This window comes from Mauremys mutica, chromosome 1 (assembly GCF_020497125.1).
Source record: "Mauremys mutica isolate MM-2020 ecotype Southern chromosome 1, ASM2049712v1, whole genome shotgun sequence".
NCBI classification, from domain to species: domain Eukaryota; kingdom Metazoa; phylum Chordata; order Testudines; family Geoemydidae; genus Mauremys; species Mauremys mutica.
This window is the reverse complement of record NC_059072.1, coordinates 90306370-90329091: the sequence shown is the minus strand read 5'-3', so window position 1 is coordinate 90329091 and position 22722 is coordinate 90306370. Positions and strand designations below refer to the sequence as shown.

Here is a 22722-nt window from a genome sequence, read left to right as displayed (position 1 = left end):
CTGCTTTCTTCCTCTCCTTATCTCTTTCCAGTGGGTCTTACTTGACTTTGCACTCTTATTTTTTTGCCTCCTATAGTTTTTAATCACTTTTTGTAAAACCTCAGGTTTTTAAGCAGTCCCTTGGAAAACCACATTTGCTCCTTTGCACTTCAATTTGTATCTTCTAGGATTCCCCAATCTCCCATTCAACTTCACTCACTAGATTTTGTAATTCCTCAAAGTTTTCTGTTTTGAAAATTATCTTACTACATGAATGCATTATCTGAACCAACCCTTTATAATACCAGATTTCAGTGGTTCTTGGTCAGGTTCAAAGTTTTCCTTTTTATGCTCACATTCTCTGTACTGCTTTCCCTCCCAAATTCTGTTTAACTTTATTGATGCAGAATGGCTGCTGCAGTCCAACCCAGAAGTGGCTACATTTCTGTAGTAGGTGAAGTGATCCTTATGTGCTGTAAACAGTCTATCAGACATTTTAGGATTATTAATGAGGGAAGGTTCTATATAAATGTAAGGTGTTAACAATATTTTCAGCTGATCTATAACCTGCACTTCCTACCCTGCATCAGGTACCTCAATGCACTGGAGGCTGGAGTCTCATACTTCTCTTCAGAGGTGAAGTTCAAAGAGGTTTTAAGGACACCAGAACAATTAAAGAAAATTGTGAAGGATCAGAACCGGAAAAGCAATGGTAAGGAGAGATGAGAGTTCCCTCTTCCTTGCATGCAATGCTGTTGATTTCTGTCTATGCACTACTGCCTGGGTTATGTTCTGGGGAAAATCTTTCCATTTATGGCAGAAAGAGCACAGATACTCTTTTTCCTCTTCTATTTTTGTGAATATGGGAAGATGGCACAGAACTCAATTCCCCTACTGTCTTGATAAAGCATATGGGCATATTCTGCTTGTGGAGGCCTCTTGGGGTAGATTATTTTCTGAAGACATGACACTGTCTTCCTACAAGCCCTGTCCAGTGGAGCATTCATAACCCAGCAGCCCCCAGTCATAGTTTGGATTCCTGTGTCACAAGAATGCCCAGCTTCTCTCTCTGTGTGTGAGAAACAGACACACACACCCCTTTTGTGCAACAAGGGGGCTCATTTCAAACATGGGGGAATGACCAATCCCTACTGGAAACCCTGGCCATGGTGGTGATACCTCAGCTCTATTAACAAATGCTTATGATAATGCTAACCCCTGACATCACTGGGGATGGGAAGCACGAGAATAAGGAAGCCAGTGACAGACTAATGGTGAATTCTTCTAATGTCCTTTGCCTTAGAACCTTCTATACCATGTTACTGATAGTAGTTGACGCTGCACTCCATCTATGTGCGATTTTAATGCTCATGAAAGGAAGGTGCTGATAATGGCTGGAGTCAGGCATAATGTGGGCAGGTGCTGAGCAAGCTCTCTCCTCCCACTGACTGTGTAGTTCAGTCCTGACCCACAACTATCTGTTCTCCTATTTCTGGCAATGCCTCTCAGCCCTGACTTGCCGTAGCCCTGCTATTCTAGAGTTTATGTTCTAAAGAACAGTATGTAAAACTCTATTTGTCCCCCTCTCCTTAATTGTATGCCTCTCACCTTCTCTCCATCTGTCTTTGCCTGGTCTGTAGTGATCATCATGTGTGGCTCCCCAGCTGAGGTCGAGACAATCCTAGGGGAAGAGAAAGTGGATGAGGACATAGTCATCATCCTGGTGGATCTTCACAAGTAAAGTATCACCACTGGTTTTCCTTCTGTCCCCACTCCCATTTCCTGCAGGATGGAGCTAATGGAAATAGTGCAAGAGGAACTCTCATGCTGAGGAGACATTTTACCATGAAACATTTCCCAGTCACCTCCTTTTCATAGTCTTCTTGGCCCCCTTTTAGCCAATTATCAAAGCTTTTTGGTGTTTCAACCAGGACGCATCCTCCACATCACTTATCCAATCCATGTTAGATTTTTTCAAAGGCATCTAGATTTTGGACTGTGATGTCATAATCATAGAGTCATGACCTCACTGCAGGATAAAATTATAGAATAATGGAAATCATAGTTAGAACCTAGTGTCCTTTCTATCTTCCTCCCTATTACCCCACCAGCAAATGCAGGAATGCACCCAAAAAGATATTCTCCAGGGCTTTGTCTTGTCCAATTTTAAATGACATAAGTAGTGGGGCTTCCACCACCTCCACTGAGAGACTATTCCATAGCCAAATGGATCACCCTACTAGGATGTATTTCCTGGTATTCAGCCTAAATATTCACTTGCTCAGTTTTATCTTAGTATTCCTAATTACAGCCACTTCAGATCACCTTATATGATTTCTCCTTCTTTAAAATAGGATCTTCAAAGGAGCCTAAGGTAGTTAGGTACTCAGTTAGGATTTGGGCATCTAACTTAGGCTCCTTTGAAAATCTGGCCAGAAGGCTAGAATTTTCAAAGGTATAGAGGCACCTAAAGAAGCAGAGAGGCACCTGGTGGGATTTTCAAAAACATCTAAGGCCTGGTCTACACTGATGGGGGCAGGGAGAGGAAGGGGTGTCGATCTAAGTTACACAACTTCAGGTATGTGAATAATGTACCTGAAGTCAACGTACTTAGATCTACTCACTATGGTAGCTTCACTGTGGTGAGTCGACTGCTGACGTTCCCCCGTCGACTCCGCCTGCGCCTCTTGCTCCAGTGAAGTACTGGTGTTGATGGGAGAGCACTTGGTGGTCTATTAGACACGATAAATCGACCCCCGCTGGATTGATCACTGCCCACCGAGTGGGTTAGGCACCTAACTCATTCAAATCAATAGGAGTTAGGGATCTAACCTTGTTAGGCGCTTTTGAAAATCCCACTAGGCACCTAAATACCTGTGAAGGTCTGGCCCTTTGTGTTTATGCCCTTAATGTAACTGTAGAAATTTCTCATATCCCTCTTAGCTGTAGAGTTGGTCAGGAATTTTTTGACAAAGTTTTTCATCCAAAAATGTTGATTTGTCAAATCCTGTCAAAAGGGCAGTTTTGGTTAAAAAATTTCAGCTCCAAGTTGAAATTTCTACTCAAAATAAAAGAGCAAGAGACCCTGGAATAGCCTGCTGGTTATGGCCCTCTCTTAGGATGCAGGAGCCATAAGACATCTAGGTTCTAGGGCCATCTCTGCCTAATTCAGAGCAGAGACCTGAACACAGGTCTTCCTCATTCCAGGTGAGTGCCCTAACCATGGGGCTATAGCATCAGTCTTTCTTTCTGAGCCAATGAATATTTAACCTGCACAAAGTAGAACAGCTTCATCAGGAGAGATCCACCTTAGAATAGCCTGGTAGCTAATGCACTCAGCTGGGATGTAGATGACAGTTCTGCCTGAATTAGGCAGAGCAGTGACTTGAACCTAGGTCTCTCATGTTTCCTCCATCTTAGGTGAGTGCCATAATCACTAGACCATTGGTTATTCTATAGTTGGTCATTCTGATTTTTCACAGAAAAAATTTCAAAGGTCTCAGTTTTGCCTCACTGTAGCCAGGGGCGGCTCTAGGAATTTGGCCGCCCCAAGCAGGGCGGCACGCCGCTGGGGGCGCGCTGCCGGTTGCCGGTACCACGGCTCCGGGGGACCTCTTGCAGATGTGCCTGCGGAGGGTGCACTGGTCCCGCGGCTCCGGTGGAGCATCCGCAGGCACACCTGCGGGAGGTCCAGCCAAGCCACGGGACCAGCGGACCCTCCGCAGTCATGCCTGCGGGAGGTCCACTGGTCCCGCGGCTCCGGTGGACCTCCCGCAGGCATGATGCAGAAGGTCCGCCGGAGCTGCCTGCCGCCCTGCCGGCAAAATGCCACCCCAAGTGCGCGCTTGGCACGCTGGGGTCTGGAGCCGGCCCTGACTGTAGCATGGGAAGCTTTACAAAATAATGAAATTTCTTGTAGGACAGGAAAACTGTTTCCTACCCAGTTCTCCTTAGTTGCATAATTTGGCCAAATGACACATGGGATTTTTTAAAAATCTCCCTACGTTTACCATTTCCTCTAGCACCTGGATTGTTTTCTTGCTATTCTGATTTTCCAGTTTGTCAGACTTATATAAAAGTGAGAGAGAGGCTATTACCAGGCCTGTTATTGCACTGACCTCCACAGCAGTGATCTCAATGGGATTTCTCAAATACAAGATTCTAACTTCATTACAGGATGGAACAGCAGCTGGAGGCCTAGAAGTTTTCACTCAAACACATATCTGCAATAACAGGGAAGGGAGTTGTTGTCAGTAAGTGTTGATGGCATTGAGAGAAGTGGTCTCAGGTTTGCCCTAGGATTAAATCCCTCTTTGAAACATACTAAGTTCGGACGTGAGCAAGTATATAAATCTGAAGGAAATCAGGTAGCAGTAGTATATTGACCATCTTTTTGATGGTATGTATAGGACTAATTTTTATTATGGATGTTAGAATGATGTAAGAGCTATTGAAAATATCACAAAACAGGTATGACTGATAAAGTGCTTCAATGAGCAGTGCTCCTACTGCCGTGCATGGACCCTTCTGGAACAAGCTAAAAGGATTATGTTAACACAATCTAAGTATCTTTTAGTTCATGCCAGCAAGGTCTACATGGGGCAGTTAAAGCATTTTACAAATCATACCCTTCTAATGCGCTTTGCCGATGCCTATAGACAGCTTCTATAGAGGTGTTTTGAAGATAAATTCATTTATACGTGGCCCCGCATCACCTTGCATATAAATATTTACAGATAGGGTGGTCTGTGCAGTGGTAGCACAGACTAAATCTCCACTCTGCCCGGGATGGGGGAATGAGATGATTTTTTTCTCCCTTCAGTAGGAGGATTGGAGCCACCACTGAAGTTGCTGCAGCATGTGGTCTTCTGACAGGGCCAGCTGCCTCAATGCCGTGGTGCCCTCCTACCATTTGCTGCTGCTTGTTTTTGATTTTAGCATAACCCTGTAGTTATGGGATGTCTCAGATCAGGCCTTCTCATACACAAACACAGAAATATGCTAAATCCAAACAAGCAGCAGAGGGTAACTGGGTCAGGCCTCACTTTTCTCCAGTGGTGGAGTTCCCCAGATAGCTCTGTGGATTTAAATTCTGTTGGGCCAAGAGCCCTCTGCCAGCCATGACTCAAGCTGAGATCATGTTCATCTGTAGAACTAAGTGAGCCACTGCTAGGAGGGCTCTTGCAGAGCTACTAAATCCTGTGGGCTCCAGGGAATTTTCCCTATTGGTTAGTCCAAGCTTGATTGTAAAGTGCTTTGAGATCCCTTCAGGATGAAAGGTGCAGCGTGAATGTCTGGGGATATTATTAAGGGCAAGGGCAGTGTGTATGTGGGTGCGGAATAAAACAGAAAAATGGTGATACTGGGTCAGACCAAAGGTCCATCCAGCCCAGTATCCTGTCTACCGACAGTGGCCAATGCCAGGTACCCTAGAAGGAGTGAACCTAACACAATGATCAAGTGATCTCTCTTCTGCCATCCATCTCCACCCTCTGACAAACAGAGGCTAGGGACACCATTCCTTACCCATCCTAGCTAATAGCCTGGAATGGACTTAACCTCCATGAATCTGTCTAGTTCTCTTTTAAACTCTGTTATAGTCCTAGCTGCTGCTGCCTCCTGTGCTTGGGCTAAAAAGAGGACTTTGGACTCCAAAGCTCTTACTCTGGCACTAAATTCATTCTGAAAGTTAAAAAGACAAGAATGAGCAATCAAATATGGGTTATGGGATGAGATTCACAAAAGGAGCTTTTAGCAATCCAACTGTATCAAATACAATTATATAATACTGCCCCTTCCCACTGATATAGTGTGGCAGAGCTCTGACCTTGCCCCCATGGGTCCTATGCTTCTAGGCAGTTTATGATAGCCTCAGTGGCTCACTGTGACCCTCCATATAGCCCTTCTCTCTCTAGAGCCAGGGTTACAGTCTGCTGAGCCCTTTTCATCATAGGTCAGCAAGGAGGTTGGTGAGAGAACTCCCACAGTCTGTCGTCCCTGGGGGCTTATTTCAGAACAATTTAGCCTTCTGTCCTGACAGGGGCCTGACTTCCCCTCCCAGGAGATGTTTCTGTAGTGGTGGGTTGGGGGGAACCCAGGCCCACCCTTTACTCCAGGTTCCAGCCCAGGGACCCTAATAGTAGCAGCTGTTGGCAGCCAACCTTTCACTGCCAGAGTTGCTACTACATTTCCCCACAGCTCTCCTACTTCTCCCTTCTTCACTCTTACCTTGGGGCTCACTTAACAATGGTTTGCAGGTGTCTTCATTAACTAGCCCTTCAGCCACACTTCCTCTGCCTGACTGGAGTGAGCCCTTTTTATAGTACCAGTGGGGCGTTAATTAGAGTCAGGTGGTCACATTAGCTTAATGGCCTCACCTGACTCTTTGCAGGTTAATTAGAGTCAGGTGTTCTCATTAGCCTGGAGCAGCCCCTGCTCTGGTCAGTCAGGGCACAGAAAACTGTTAATCCAGTGGCCAGTATATCTGCCTTCTGCTATACCCAGCTGGCCTGGGTCTATCACAATAGCCAATCTCCTCTCAGTGATGCTTTCAGCAAGTGGTTCTCAGCCTGGTTTGTGAAGCACTTCTAGATGGTCTGCGGAGCTGCTTCTGTCATGAAGTGAAGTAGCAGCCATCTTCAAGCAGTGGCCCATCCTGCTAGTGTAGCTCATTACCGGACTTAGATGGTTTCCACAGACTCTTTTAGCTCACTTAACTAAGGAAAAAAAAGCCAGCCCTTCTCTGCACCCTGCATAGCTATTTCATATCTTTCTTGGCCAAGTGTTTCTGTCGTGTAAATTCTGCTGTGATCAAGTTTGTAAAGGACACCAAAATTAGAGGGATAGTAAATGCATCAGAGGTCAAAAACAAATTGACCAGTAATCTGGAGAGATTGTAGTAATGGAGTCTTCAGACACCAAGAAGAGACTCGGGCCCAGGTATTTAGGCTCCTAACTTCCACTGATTTTAATAGACGTTAGAAGCCTAGATAGTATTTTGGATCTGGGACTTAGTCTCTCTACGTGTAAAGTGCTTCAAGCAGGGACAGAAAATAAACAGCACAGAAACAAAGCAGGGCAATAGAATCTATTTAGTCATATGTGTTTATTTTTATCTGGTCTCTTCAGATCTGTCCCAATATTACCATTTTGTGTAGCTAAACATTATAGCTGCCATAGGGATAATGTGAACAATGGAAAGGGATGTATCTACCACAGTGAAAAGTGATTTACAATGTCAAAAAGTTTGAGAACCACCATGTGAACCTGTTAATCAAGAGTTCCTTTTGGGGAGAGGGGGAAGGTCTCTCTAGGTATGCAGAGCTGGAGGTCTCCCCTGCTCCTGCTATCATTGTCCCTGAAGCACTTGTGTTTTTCTTTGCAGCAACATCTACTTTGAGAACAACACCAAATCAGACAGTTATATGCGGAATGTCCTTGTCTTGACGCTGCCACCACCCAGTTACACACCGAATTCCACGAATTCCACAGAAGAACGCCTGGTAACCACACTATTTCATATCTGATCATTTCATCCAGCTCACCTGTGTTCAAACAAGAGTGTTCCAAAATAAATAAATAAATAAAAAGGCTGCTACTGACTACTCATCCCACAAAATAAACTAATCACATTGCAAAACAGCAGTGTGGTATAGCAATGTTTAGCTATTCATGTCATGACCGTGTGACAATGCCGGATGACATCTAATTTTCCTGCTGTAATCTGACATCATGATGTGGGGTTACAGCATCACAAAGCAAAGGTGCAAGATTGTTGTGCTACATTATGAGGCCCAAACTAAATTCAAAGCTTTTAATTGGCCTGCGAGTGTCTAGTTTACGGGACTTGGGAGAGAGCAGTGAAAATTTTTACTCATGGGGGAATTCTGTGCCACTGCACATGTACAAAATTTATGTCCCCCACAGATTTCTTTGTTTCCCCACAGAAAAATGACTTTCTGACAGGGAAGCCACAAAAGTGGTCATGCAACCCAACCCAGCAGTATGTTTCAGGTGCCCAGGGCAGCCAGCAGAGTGGTAGATCACTGTGGGTCGGGGGCAGGATTGGTGAAGACACGGTTGGTGGCTCCTACCCTGCACCAGGCTCAGCTGCTAGTCCCGGCTGAGCTGGGGAGGATGGGACTTCCTCTTCTCCTACACAGCATCTGGGGCCGGGTCAGACCCACCCTCAGATTTCTCCCCTGGCTGTAGGAAGCTCTGTAACCCCCGCCCGCCTCTCCAGCACTTCCTGCACCCATCGCTCCTCAGCTGCAGGGGGAGGGATTACTGTACAGGGAGCTGTTCCCCCATCCATCTAGCTCCTGTGCATCCAGACCCCCTCATACCCAGACCCTCCCTCTGAGTTTCACCCTACCCCTACACCCAGAACCCCCGTGACAAGCCCCACTCCCCCTGCACCTGGACCACCCAGAAGACCACCCACACCCCGATCCCCACCCTACTGAGCCCCAACCAGCTGCACCTGGATCCCAAACCAACTGAATCCCACTCCCCCAGCATCTGGACCCCTCACTGAGCCCCCACACCCAGACTCCCCTGCTGAGCTCTATCCCATGCCCACACACTCAGACCCGCCCTGCTGAGCACCAACCCCCTTCACCTGGGCCCCCCAGTACAGTCCCATTACCATTACACCCAGAACCCTCCAAGAAGCCCCTGTGCATCCAGATCCTGCCCGCACCCAGCTCCCCCACTGAGTCACCCACACCCAGATTGCCCCACACAGAACCCTGTTAACACACACCTGGATCCTCCCACGCTAAGCCCTCCACACTTGCATCCTGCCTTGCTGAGCCTGCCTGCCCACACCTGGTGCATCTGGCATGGAGGGGCAGGGCTCTGGGGTGTTTCTGGGGCAGGCCTGGTCCTTGCGCTGTGTCAGGGTTGGGTGCAGCCTCACTGCTGAGTCCGTGTCCCGGCGGGTGGTGGGAGAAGGAGCTGCACAGTGATCTCCCACTTCTGTGCAGCCAGTGGTCTGTGCTCCCCAGTGCCATGCTGGAGCCTCCACATTTATTTGACAAATAACATTTGCAGAATTTTAATATATCGTTTACAGAAATTTTAATTTTTTGGCACAGAATGCCCTCAGGAGTAGAAAATATGGACTGTACCTCAAGTTTTGGGGTGACTGTAAAGTCTATCAGATGCTTTCTAGAGTAGCTATACTACATAATTCAGGCTGGATTTATAGATGTGGTGGGACTGTGGGGGAAAAAGGAGCGGTGGCCAGGTTTCAGAGGCACAGACTGTGGGGAAAACAAGGGCTGAGAAACAGAAACTCTGCTACACTACAGAGGAAGCCAGGGAAAAAGGAAGGGTCTGGAATTGTGATTTGGGGGAGTTGTGGGAAGACAGAGATGAAGCACCTTGCTCCCAAAGGAGAATAAGTGGGCGATTTGGAGGTGGGAGAGCCTCTTGTAACAGGTTTCTAGCTGAGCAATACAGCTACAGGACTTAGTTGCCTTGCCCTGTGCCCCTGGGGATAAGTGCAATGGTATCGCTACTGCCCTCTGGTGCAGAACAACAGAATAAACTCTGATGAAAGGTAATTCAGTGATTTTTTTATGGGTGCCCTTGCTCTGCCCTTTTGGGGCCTGTCATCTACAATGTCACAGCAGATCCAGGGTTGTTTGGAGGTTGTGCCTCTGCATTTCTTTTCTGGGTCAACTTTCTGCTACCTGGGTTGCATCAGCAAAAAGTCAGGCAGGACCAGTGCCTTATGTACCTTTAATATCACCAAGTCTCCTCTGCAGGCTTGTAGAAACCTTTGAGGCATCATCAAGTATTACAGACTAGTGAACTAAACCCAAGGCATGGAAGATTCAGAAATCAACAGTTGTCAGGAGGTGTCTAGTGGAAAATACTTTTGACCCACAGCACCTCTTGTTATTCCAGTCCTAGGGCCTCCCCAGTTCTGCCACTGCACCTGAATCTTGACCTGCAGTACCCTCTTACTACAGACCTGTGGCTCCATCACCTCACTCTGCTTATACATCTCAATCCCACCTTGCAGCATCCTATTTTTCCAAGCCTGAGCCTCCCCGCACCACTACCAATGCACCTCACTCTGATCTGCAGCAGCTTCTGCTGTTCCATTCCTGAAGTTTTTCCTGAGCTGATACTCCCAACTATGCTGCAGTTTTGGATGGAGGTATAAACAGGCTGTGTTGCCAACTTCTTTTTTTCCCCTATTCTAGTTGAATAATGACTATATTGTCGGCTATTTGGATGGAGTCTTGCTCTTTGGACACGTCCTGAAGAAACTTCTGCTTTCCCAACAGTCAATTGAGAGTCCCACTAATTTCATTGAACAGTTTCGGAACGTCACATTTAAAGGTAATCAAGTACAATTCTGAGCAAAAGCTCACTGAGTGGACTGTGGGGAGAGGGAGTTTGTTTTCCAGGTGGGCATGAGGGGCAGTCCCCTTACTGCTGAACGGGTTCAGACTCTGCAATGAGTTGTCTTCCCTCTTGTTCTGTTCAATTGATTTTTCCAAATATACTATGATAATCAGCACTGAAGAAACAGACTAAGTAATATCCATACACAGAGAATCCCACTCCGTATACATCACATACAAAATAAGAGATGAAACATTTTTTAAATTTCAATTAGGACCAAAGTGTTTGGGGGCCAGAATCTCTCTTGGGCTGCAGGCTCTTCACACTGGTCTGGCGGTGTAAAGGGTACAGAAATGACCTAGGACGAATACTCCTCTATAGTGGGAGGGGCACTCCCTGGTCAGCACAGAATAAGATGACATATGTTAAGCTCCTTGGCCTTATTACATTGTGCTTTTCTGGTGTAGGTATAGAGGACTGAATTGTCTATATGGGGACTATTGCCTGGGTGGACCAAAGGATGTGTAATAGTGAGGCATCCAAATTGGTTGCAGAGTCCATTAGACTCTTCCCTGTCATCTGACTGGCATCTAGGTTTTATTTTAGGGTAGACACAAGGTTGGATGAGGATGAAGTATACATAACATTGAACCAAATCCATCTCTAAGCTTCATCCCCAAAAATGTAGCCAGTCCTTCTTTTGTCATTGTCCTGGATGGCAGTGTGGGGAGTATGTATAGTAGATAACGTTCAGCCACAGCTAACATTGGCCAAGAAAGCATCAGCATCAATTTCATCATTGACTTCAGAGGGAGCAGAATTAGGCCAACACTGAGTGCTTTTGAAGATTACACCCTAAAATCCTTAGTCTGTAACATTAACATATCCTGAGTTATGGAATGTATGTGTTCCCCACCATAAGAAAGAAAGCAGCAGGGTAAGAAAAAGTATGATTAAAATGGCAAGGTACACAAGGTTATTAGACCCAAACAGCTATCCCTCAAAAGACGAAAATCTAGCCCAGGGGTTGGCAACCTTTCAGATGTGGTGTGCGAGTGAGTCTTCATTTATTCACTCTAATTTAAGGTTTCCCGTGCCAGTAATACATTTTAACATTTTTAGAAGGTCTCTATTTGTAAGTATATAATATATAACTAAACTGTTGTTGTATGTAAAGTAAATAAGGGTTTTTAAATGTTTAAGAAGCTTCATTTAAAATTAAATTAAAATGCAGAGCCCCCTGGACTGGTGGCCAGGACTTGGGCAGTGTGAGTGCCACTGAAAATCAGCTCGCGTGCCGCCTTCGGCACCCGTGCCATAGATTGCGTACCCCTGATCTAGCCCAAGTGAAGCCAGTAGAAAAGAACATAAATTCCCTCCTTGTTAACAGACTTTAAGACCAAGGATAGAATCAGAGTTTCCTTCTCACCTCTAGAGATGGTCCCTTGAAGGCACATTGGCAGGATCAGTGTATGGAAATAAAACAGACTGGTTGCTACATGAGTTGTATCTTTTCTGTGGTCAGGGAGGCTTCATTCTTCAGTATTGTAAGATCTACTTCTTTTACCAATTTCAAACTCATATTTTAAAGCAAAAATAGTATGGAAATAAGGGAGAAGCAGAGGTTGAATAAGCTGATGTGGGTGCTAAGAAGGGTGCAGTCATGTAGATGCAGAAGGTTAATGGGAAGAAAAACCCTAACATCAGAAGTCTCTTAATTTACACCCCACTTCTTGTTACATGTTAAAGCTTCTTGGGAAAGTGCCAGGCTCCTTCATTGATCTTTTTCCTTGTGTCCACAGGTGCATTGGGTCCAGTGACCCTGGATGAATTTGGAGATCTTGATGTCAATTTGTCCCTGTTATATACATCAGTAGATACCTATCAAGTATGTAAATCCATTAAGAAGGTATTCTGTGGTGATCTGTGAGAGGGGAACTAAGAGGCCCTGGGTTAGAGTGTGACTATGACAAGAGGGATTGCCAGAGCTGAAAGGGAGGTGTACTAGAGCTGTCTGTGTGAGGGGTAGGGGTCTCTTCACGTCCCCTCCCAGACCCCACTTCAGGTCCTTGTACTGTCTTTCTCACCCTGCTGGCAGCTGCCCAAGGGGTCCTTGGAGCAAGCAAACAAATGAAAAGTCTTCTCCTCTCTTTCTTCCCTTCTGGGAGAGGGAAGTCCATGGGAAATTAGAGAAAAGTAAGGGTGACCTGGGACTCGGGCAGTCTTCCTGGATCAGCTCTTTGGGCTTAGTCTAGATGGGGGTCTATCTCCAGCCCCTCCTCATGGGGCATGTTGTTTTGAGGCTCAGTTGTGCAGCTTTGGGAGAAGTGAAGCTTGTTGCTGTCTCTCTCTGTGAGCCTAGCTTGGCTTTCAGAGGCAGGGCAGCCTTCATCCTGTTCACTGCCCCATCCTGGGGCAGCTGTTCCCTTTTAAGCTCCCCCCACTCCAGGCAGAACAAGCCTTGCAGGTGTGCCTTGTTGGTGTTGAACAGGCCCAGGGGAACTTGTTTATCTCCTCTCTGCCATTTTGAGAGCATGCCCCTTCACAGCAGCACAATGGGGCAAGTGGGGAAAGACGTCACCCTGATGACTTGGTAGACTGATGAAGTCAAAAACACCAGACTTTGTGGGGCTGCTGCACTTCTGGGAAGAACAGAGTAGTAGTACAGGCAGAATATGAAAAACAGAAACATGAACCAGGCTGGAGGGGACACATCACTGCAGTAGAGGGCATGAGTCTATTTTGCTGAGAGTTGTGTAGTGCATTATGGGAGGATGAAGCAAAGGAAAGGGACTGAGCGTGAGAGCTATTAACAAAGTTCATTTCTATACTCTCTCACAGTTCCGGACCCTCCTGCAGTATGACACTCATCAGAATAAGACAAAACCAGTGACTACCAGCCCATCTTTCATCTGGAGGAACCAGAAGCTTCCTAATGACATTCCAAACACCGGTGAGATACCTCCTAAAACTGGTTCATAATGGAGGGGGCTCATGCACCATTAAGATAACACTTACTATGCAATGTGGCCACCCAATCTTAACTGTCATAGGGATGTCAATAGGAGCAGCTCCCATTGGCCGAGCCATCGCTTCCCACAGCTCCCAATAGCCAGGAACAGCGAACTGCAGCCATTGGGAGCTGCAAGCGGCCGTACCTGTGGATGCTCAGATAAACAAAGCATCTTGCAGCCTGCCAGGGGCTTACCCTGAACAAGCCACGAACCAAGTTTGGGAACCACTGCAAATCTAGAAGTCCAACTTCTGATATAACCAGATTTTTTGCAGCTTAGGCAAAACAAACAAAAATGCTTTCCAAAGCCAAGAATTTAAAAAGGCTTCCTCCAGCCAGCTTCCAAACAAATATATTCAAACAGAAAATGGCTTTAGATAGCCAACGTTTAAGTTACTGTTACCATCCACCTCCTATCAAAACTGTTCTAGCTAGCTATGTCCTCTTTCCTCTAGAAAGCTAACCAAACTCAGTAACTAGAACACAACCCTTTTATAAAACAACGAAGAGTCCGGTGGCACCTTAAAGACTAACAGATTTATTTGGGCATAAGCTTTCGTGGGTAAAAAAGCTCACTTCTTCAGATGCATTTGAAGAAGTGAGGTTTTTTACCCATGAAAGCTTATGCCCAAATAAATCTGTTAGTCTTTAAGGTGCCACCGGACTCCTTGTTGTTTTTGTGGATACAGACTAACACAGCTACCCCCTGTAGTTTGCAATTGCTAATCCAATTCTGCTACTCTTCCCCATGACATCCCTTGAAATTAGGGCTTTCACCTTTGATTTTTCTATTGCTCAGAGTTTTAATGCCCATCCTACCAATCCCTGGATGGAGACTATACACTCCAGCATAAATTTTATTCTGGTTCTTTAGGAAGAATACACAATATTAATTCGTGGTGGAATACTGTTTAGCATGCTATAGTGTCAGTAGCCACAAGAGGGTAGCAGAGTCTCAAGAACAAAACTGGTGCTCTAATACTCCCATTTCAAACATCACCCAGTCACATTATTAAAATCATGTTTGGAATCATGCAGGCTTCTATAAGTGAGACACATGTTTCAGGGGGTTGGCAGGGAGACACCTCATGACTCCTAATGCTTATCTGCTTAACTGATTTATTTATTGGTCGCCTGATGTCCTGCCTTCCTAACTGGAGGCCAATCTTCCACTGATTTCAACAGGCTTTGCATCAGGCCATGGGTATGTATTTTTTAATACGTGTTCAGTGTTCTCACTAAGATTGTATATTTCCCCATTTCTCTCCTTTGCAGGCCCGCACATCCTGACTATCGCTGTCTTTGCACTCACTGGGACCGTGGTGTTGGTTCTGATCATCGCTCTGCTGGTGTTGAGGTACCAGCCTCATCTTTCTTTTCTCCTGCATTTGCTACTTCTGGGCCTGGGTTGTTTGATATGTCCTTGAAAATCTTTCCAATTATCTCCCACCCATCAGCAAGGCTCTTGTTGGCTTCTCCCTCTGTGTGTGCCACTGCCACTCTATTGTAGACATCATGCATGGCACCTGCGTTCAGCACTCCCTGCTTTGAGAAATGATCCAATTGCTCAGGTGGTAGACATGACAGATTGTCAGGCCTATTCCACCCACTAGCAAGCACTGCTTTGCATACACACACAAACTTAACAAGCATCTTTGTGAGGACAAGGCCAACCTTTAGACTTTTTCTCACTTATTGCTCACACTTAGCCATTTCTATTACTGTACTATGATTCTTTACCCTTTTGGTGACTTAACAGTTCATTCTGAAAGGATGACTCAATCTTGTGTCATTGCACTAATAAAAACTCCAGAAAGTTTTGGTGCCACAGTCTCTAGACCCTCTTTGTCTCTTACTATTTTCCCAGACTTGTCTTGCCTCATTGCAGCTAGTTCATACGCTTTTTCTATGGCTAAAATTTTCTGACTAGATTGTGGTATAGCTTCTATCAAGGCAGAAAAATCAGATAAATAGAAACTGAAACCCACTCTAGGATCTTCTCAGAGAAAAAGTTCAACCCATTTCCAGCAGAGATACAGTGAGACCCATATAACTATATATCTCTCATATTCACAGGACTCAGAACCGTCGTTTTCGGTGGTTTTAGAGATGTATTATTTTACCTGGACTTTCCACCTTTAGTAGCTCAGACAACTCCTTTTCCACAGATCAAAGGACTTTAGAGACAACAAGAATATTGGATTCTATGAAAACTGATTGGTAGCACACTTTAACCATTGTCATTTTGACCTGATGTGTTCTCCTTGCTAGTTAACACTTTCCATGAGGTAAGACTCCAAGTTGATGTAGTCAGTCCACACTTGGATGCCCAGCTGTACCCAAGAAACAGAAGAGCTCATTGTTCACAAACCTATGGACAAACATGCCAACAGACTGATAAAGTTTATCTGTATTTGTTTATTTGTTGAAGAGCTACCAGAAATTTGACAAAAGGCTATTTCCAGACACTTTGTGCTGCTGCCAAAGGTGCTATTACTCCTCTTGAATCTATTCCAATGAATCTACTGATGGCAAAGATATTAATCGTTGAATTCAATTTAGAGTTTTATGCCACACCCATCACTGTGGTCTCTGAGAGCCTCCAATGCAGAAGAAATCCCTGGGGATTCCTCAGAATCAATTCTTGCTATTTTTTTCCAATGAATTTACGCTTTGCATGTAGAAATGTTACCAAACTTCACAATCCTAGTTAATTCAGATGATGCAGTGGATCACCTCACAATTCTCAAGGAAGAAGAGAGACCTGACAATGCCATTCTCTTTTGTCAGCCAGTTAATGTCCTGATTAATAATTGTCTACACCTGATACCAGTTTTGCTCTTCCCTTCAATATAGCCAGGCTCCACAAGCAGCCTACCTAAACTGAGGTCTTCTGACCCTAGTTTCAATTGTGCAGGAATTTCCTGCTCTAGTAAGTCTTAACTCTTGATAGGTGATAATAATGCTCCTAAGGATCCATTAGGCAAGAAAATGAACCAGCGCTCCAATCATTTCTTATATATCACCCAGTGTGTGGAGTTCCTAAACCAGGGGTAGGCAACCTATGGCATGGGTGCCGAAGGCGGCACGCAAGCTGATTTTCAGTGGCACTCTCACTGCCTGGGTCCTGGCCACCAGTCCAGGGGGCTCTGCATTTTCATTTAATTTTAAATGAAGCTTCTTAAACATTTTTAAAGCCTTATTTACTTTACATACAACAATAGTTTAGTTCTATATTATAGACTTATAGAAAGAGACCTTCTAAAAACGTTAAAATGTATTACCGGCACGTGAAACCTTAAATTAGAGTGACTAAATGAAGACTCAGCACACCACTTCTGAAAGGTTGCCAACCCCTGTCCTAAACTATCCACACTTTTCTGGGTAGTTCTGACTTCCAAGTAAACAAATCAATCCAGAGTGCTCAAAAAAACACAAAACCAGTATTAGACATTGGAAATGTCATTCCAGTCCAATAAGTGCTTAGGTACTAACCAGTCAAATGGATCTTTCTTTTCTACTGGGTTTAGTTGCCTTATTTATTGATAGTTCATAGAATTTTCTAGTTAAGATTATGAAATGGGAATTTCCCACAATTTAATGTTTTCCTAACCGTCTTGAAATTTCTCCCTTATGATATCTCTCTGTTCTTGAATACTGTTAGAGCTTCATGTGGGGAATTCAGGAGCGATACAGTGAGACCCATATAACTAGATCCCCATGATCTCATAACTGTCTAGCACTTTGACTGGTGCTCCTATTGGCAAATTATGATGGTTCAAATGCAACTAAACACTCCAGACTGAAATCAGAAAAAACTTTTACAGCTAAAAATGGACATTTCCTCCCTCTCCCCTTAGCAATGGCAGTTAAAATATGTTAGAAACATAAACTATTTATGTCAGTCAGCATCCTAGGATCTTCAGTGTTCCAGAGCATTCTCCAGCAGCCAATCACTGTTCAGGATTTGCCAGCATTCCACTAACCAATCCTTTTTATACAGGAGCAACCTGCATAGAAGAGTGGAATTTCCAATGAATTGTTTTCCTGTTTTGTTATAATTCTTCTGTTGCGGGAGGACATTCCTGCAGAAAAGACAGGGGATTCCATGCCCCAATTCCAAGGATTATTCCCCAATATAATCAGGAAATCTGCCAGAGACAAAGGCCCTCTACAAGAAGTCACCTTCCTTCATTCTGCTGCCTCCCCACTGGCTTCTTGCTTTTCCTAGATAGCACAATTCATTTCTGCAAGAGCCTTGCTGCCAGGGGCTCATCTAATCCATGTTTGCCTCTGAGATTGCCCTCAGAGGATGTTCAATAGCACAGAAAAGTAAACAGTATAAGCTATTGCAGACTCATTCTGCAGTAACTTGCATTGTCTTCCCCTGTGTATGAATGTGAAGAGTTAGGCAGCAACCTGCCAGCAATTCCTCTTCTGCATTGACCCCTTCAGATCTATAGTGCTGAAACCTCAGAGAGCTCAGACTTCCCTAGGATCAGGGGAAAAAGGTGTATGTGATGGAGAGGGTATTTCTCCCTTCCAGGCCTCAAAGCTGGGAGCTGTAGGAGCAGGCTCTCCAGGAATGCATGAAGAAAAGAGTACAGGAGCTAGTGCACTGGATTCTCTCTAATACTCCAAGATTCCCCACCACACTCAGCAGTATGGATTCCAGTTGTTTCACAGGATGATCTTAAACAGGTGCACTTGTTTCACAGAAAGTACAGGAGAGATATTGCACTTCGGCAGAAGAAATGGTCTCACATACCCCCTGACAAGATCCTGCCTCTGGAAACCAATGAGACAAGCCACGTCAGTCTGAAGGTAGGAGAAACAAGATATCCCCATGGTGGGAGGGTTGTGAGGGCTCAGAGTTTCTGCACTATCAAGGTTTAGACAAACAGTGACTACTGCTTGGGCTCTGACAGTGGTAGAAATATCTGTTAAAACTGGTTCACTGTCTTTTCACCTGCTACGCACTGTGCAGAAGAGGAATGAGATTAATCCTCAGTAACTTCCCCACTTAATACAGCAAGTACAAGTTCTTTGTATGACTGTGAACAGGGGCGGCTCTAGGTATTTTGCCACCCCAAGCACGGCAGGCAGGCTGCCTTCGGTGGCTTGCCTGCGGGAGGTCCCCGGTTCCACAGATTTGGCGGCACACCTGCGGGAGGTCCGCCGAGGCCGCGGAACCAGCGGACCCTCCGCAGGCATGCCGCCGAAGGCAACCTGCCTGCCACCCTCACGGCAACCGGCAGAGTGCCCCCTGTGGCTTGCCACCCCAGGCATGCGCTTGGCATGCTGGTGCCTGGAGCCGCCCCTGACTGTGAAACAGGCAGGGTATTTCTTTCCAGGCTCTTCCATTGGATTCCCTCATCATTAGTATCATAAATGACATCCCTTTTCAGGAAGGGGTTGATCCTTGTTTTGTCTGTAAATCAAAGGCCAATAGTATTGATCAGAGGAAGAGACCCTGATGGCATATGGGAGTCGCATGAATGGTGATTGCATGCTCTAGAACGGGGTCGGCAACCTCTGGCACGCGGCTCACGAGGGTAAGCCCCCTGGCAGGCCGGGCCAGTTTGTTTACCTGCCGTGATTGCGGCTCTCACTGGCCGCAGTTCGCCGCTCCAGGCCAATGGGGGCTGTGGGAAGCAGCGTGGGCTGAGGTATGTGCTGGCTGCAGCTTCCCGCCACCCCCATTGGCCTGGAGCGGCGAACCACTGCCAGTGAGAGCCGCGATCGTCTGAACCTGCCGACGCGGCAGGTAAACAAACTGGCTCGGCCCACCAGGGTGCTTACCCTGGTGAGCCGCGTGCCAGAGGTTGCCGACCCCTGCTCTGGGATTTAGTTGGGCTCTAAAGAGAGAGACACCCATGCAGATAGTACCATACTTTGACATTATTTTTCTCTCTGCAGTCTGGTGCCTGCCAGGGTGGGGTTTGTATGTTATAATTGCTGGTTAATGAGTCTTCTTTGTTCCCCAGATTGATGAAGACAAGAGGCGTGACACAATCCAGAGACTGCGCCAAGCCAAATATGACAAGAAGGTAAAATGAGCACAGCATCTCTGCTCCCCTTCCCTTCTCTAGTGAGAGGCTTCTGTGAAAGGCAGTTGGTTCTCTTCAGAGTTCAGGAAGCAGTGCCACCCCCATTCTCATCTAACCTTGCTAAACTGGTGAATTTATGGAAGGGGTGAGGTGTTCATTTTCCTTGTATTAGCAACTGCCAGAGGCAGAGTATTGGACTCAATGAACCACTGGCCTAGTCCCGAATGGCAAGAGGCAGGATCCAGGACATAATAGACCACTGGTTTTATATGATGTGGCATGAGATAAGTTAGTGGACTAGATGGGAAAAGGAGGACTCTTATTTATGTGTGAAATCCCCTGAATTTCAGTTGAACTTTTTGCCTGAGTAAGGTGACTCATGTGAGTGAAGGGTTTGAAAGATCAGTCCCTTAGTCTGTTCCAGGACAACTTGGTAAACCTTGTGAAAATTAATATAACTCCATTACTTATTAGTGGATAAGGATATATTCAAATACCAGAAGTAGTTTAAGGGAGCACAGATTGTTGTTGTGCAGCTGCTATGGTTTCCTTCCAGTTGTTTTTTCTTTCCAGGTGGTGATCCTGAAAGATCTCAAACACAATGATGGGAATTTCACAGAGAAACAAAAGATAGAACTGAACAAGGTAACTGTTTCATGTAGCAGCTAGATACTATAGAGTGAAGGAAACTAATTAGTGAACTCATTCCCCCAAATCCATGTGTGTGTGTCCATCCCACAGGCTACTGTAGCCTGAGGGCCTCTCTGTTTGTTATGGGGGTGGAGTCTTATGCACAGTTCTGATTCTGCACTGTAAGTCACTGAAGTTGAAGATGACTGAGATCGCTCATAAACTTGATAGAACCTTGTTAATCCACATTTTTATAATCAGTGCTAAAAATTATGCTTTCTCTTTCCTCACTTCATACCAATCTTTTAATAGTGGAGTGTTGTAGTCAAATCTCCTCTTACTAAGGGCTAAATGCATCTCTGGTGTATACAAATACGTTTCCGTTAACTTTCAGAGAATTATACCCTATATTAGGGTTTAATTTGGCTTTAATACTTCATAATTTTGTACAAAATATACTAAGTACATTTTTATGTTAGGGACAGATACATTGTAAAGTATTATAAATAATTTAAATGAAACTGCAATAGCCTAACTAAATGATCTCTGTATGTATAAATATCTCCTGTCTGTGTGTTCCATTCTATGCATCCGAAGAAGTGAGCTTTAGCTCACGAAAGCTCATGCTAAAATAAATGTGTTAGTCTTTAAGGTGCCACAAGTACTCCTGTTTTTTTTAAATGAACAAAGTACATACTATCATGCAGGATCCTCATATTTTTATTATTTGTTCATTTATTAACTAATTTGCAACATTCAGTCATTTATAATGGGTATCCATGTCCAGGGTGTGAAACTGTGAGGTTCTACTGCAGAGGCATAATGGAGACAACGGAGTTTGGAATACAGTAAACAATCACTCCCCACCCTTATCTCCTAGATCAGAAGGCTCTGGAATGAGAGCTACCCTTCAGCAATCACCCACTTCGGTTCTCCCACACCTGCACAGAAAGAGCCCACACATCGTATCAGGGTCTGGGATTGAGAGCCCCTTCACAGCATCAGACTTAATTTTGGCTCCCACACTGTTTTTAATGGATATTTTATTTTTGCTCTAGCTCCTCCAGATCGACTATTACAACCTGACAAAGTTCTATGGCACAGTGAAGATGGACACGATGATCTTTGGGGTGATTGAATACTGTGAGAGAGGATCATTGCGGGTAAATAACTTTGCAAGCCCCTCTTACCAATTTTTAAAAGGAAATGCTAACCTGCCAGATGACTGGGTCCTAGGGCGAGAGAAGGAGAGGAGCAGAAGTGAAGTCAGTAATATTACTTGAGTACTTCTGTGAAGTAATATCACCGACTTCTCTTCTGCTCCTGTCCCTTCTCCTGCCTGGGGTCAATCCTCAGCAGGTGTAAACTGACATTGCTCCTGAGTCAATGGAAAGTCTCTCACTGAATGTCTTGCTAGATTTTGCACAGTGTTCATGTAGGCAAACATATTCACAGAGGCTCATTTTTGCCACTGGAAAACACAGTGGCTAGAAGTTAGGTTCTCACCTTTTCGTGGTTGCTGTGTTGGACAAACTTATATTCCATTCCCTAGCCTCCAAGTAACCAAGTGTCTGTCATAATTTACATACTTCTTTTTATGTAAAACAGAAGGGGCACCCTTTTTAGTCATTGGCCAAAAGGCTGTGTGATTCAGAGCTTTGTTAACATTACAAAGAGATGCCTTCCCCGGCTGTTTCCTTGCTATAGGTCAGCCCCTTTGTCTCCTTCTTGTCCTCCCAGGATGTCTTAAATGATAAGATCTCCTACCCAGATGGCACCTTCATGGACTGGGAGTTTAAAATCTCTGTCATGTATGATATTGCCAAGGTAAGTGTCACTGAAGCATTTATAAACCTGTCCACATGCTATAAAACTTACATAGTGGATAGCTATAGGTGACAGGGCCTAACATAATATATGTTTTAGGCTACCAAGAGAAAAGGTGCGGTCTAGTGGCTAGAGAAGGGATTTAGGCACTTGGAGCCCTAAATTCTATTCCTAGCTCTGCTGCTGATTTATGGTGTGTGGCGTTGGGCAAGCTGCTTAAAGGAAAACTCCAGTGTTTGTTCAGAATGGTAGACTTGCACCATCTTGTATCAAAAACAACAGAATAGGGTTTGTTTTTTTAAATGAACACTGTAGTTAATCTTTTAAATGTAAATCTTTCAATGGCTATTAGCCAGGATGGGCAGGGATGGTGTCCCTAGCCTCTGTTTGCCAGAAGCTGAGAATGGGCGACAGCAGATGGATCACTTGGTGATTACCTGTTCTGTTCATTCCCTCTGGGGCACCTGGCATTGGCCACTGTTGGAAGACAGGATACTGGGCTATATGGACATTGGGTCTGACCCAGTATGGCCGTTCATATGTTCATGGTAAAACTCACTACTAGTACTAGGTGTAACCATTTCAGGAAGTGAGGTCAAATTAGCCTGGGAATAAATTCATCCTGCACTGAAATCAAGGCTGGTTATAAGTAACCTTCACTACATACACTAAAAGCGGTGTTATCCGGCACTGTACCAACCGGAAAGCTCAATAAACCGGCATTTCTGATTTTCACTGAAAGTCCAGTTTATAGTCTGGGTGGCATGGGGCCAGCAGGCTCCCTACCTGGCTCCATGTGGCTCCCTGGAAGCGGTGACACATCCCTGCTGCTCCTAGGCGGAGGAACAGCTAGGCGGCTCT

At 45.1% G+C, this 22722-nt stretch overlaps 2 protein-coding genes across 4 annotated transcripts in view; one reads left to right on the top strand and one right to left on the bottom strand.

The window, feature by feature from the left end:
• Positions 1 to 1938, bottom strand: part of LOC123345943 (intraflagellar transport protein 56) — a 102639-nt gene extending 100701 nt beyond the window's left edge. For 2 of the 3 annotated variants that reach the window (XM_044983065.1, XM_044983093.1), the window contains exons 1-2: positions 1845 to 1870; positions 1588 to 1660 (exon numbers count right to left, since the gene is read on the bottom strand). In XM_044983065.1, the coding sequence (XP_044839000.1) occupies positions 1588 to 1660; positions 1845 to 1855 (84 nt within the window). In that variant the 5' untranslated portion in view covers positions 1856 to 1870. Of the gene's footprint in view, positions 1 to 1587; positions 1661 to 1823 lie in introns of all 3 variants that reach the window. The other variant, XM_044983075.1, reaches the window with a different exon arrangement.
• The window catches only part of LOC123345927 (heat-stable enterotoxin receptor-like), a 71248-nt gene that overhangs the window by 9979 nt on the left and 38547 nt on the right, over positions 1 to 22722 (top strand). Inside the window, exons 6-17 of the mRNA XM_044983019.1 lie at positions 570 to 691; positions 1620 to 1716; positions 7364 to 7481; positions 10197 to 10335; positions 12144 to 12229; positions 13183 to 13294; positions 14630 to 14711; positions 18073 to 18178; positions 19342 to 19404; positions 19978 to 20049; positions 21093 to 21197; positions 21775 to 21861. Of these exons, the coding sequence (XP_044838954.1) occupies positions 570 to 691; positions 1620 to 1716; positions 7364 to 7481; positions 10197 to 10335; positions 12144 to 12229; positions 13183 to 13294; positions 14630 to 14711; positions 18073 to 18178; positions 19342 to 19404; positions 19978 to 20049; positions 21093 to 21197; positions 21775 to 21861 (1189 nt within the window). The remainder of the gene's footprint in view (positions 1 to 569; positions 692 to 1619; positions 1717 to 7363; positions 7482 to 10196; positions 10336 to 12143; positions 12230 to 13182; positions 13295 to 14629; positions 14712 to 18072; positions 18179 to 19341; positions 19405 to 19977; positions 20050 to 21092; positions 21198 to 21774; positions 21862 to 22722) is intronic.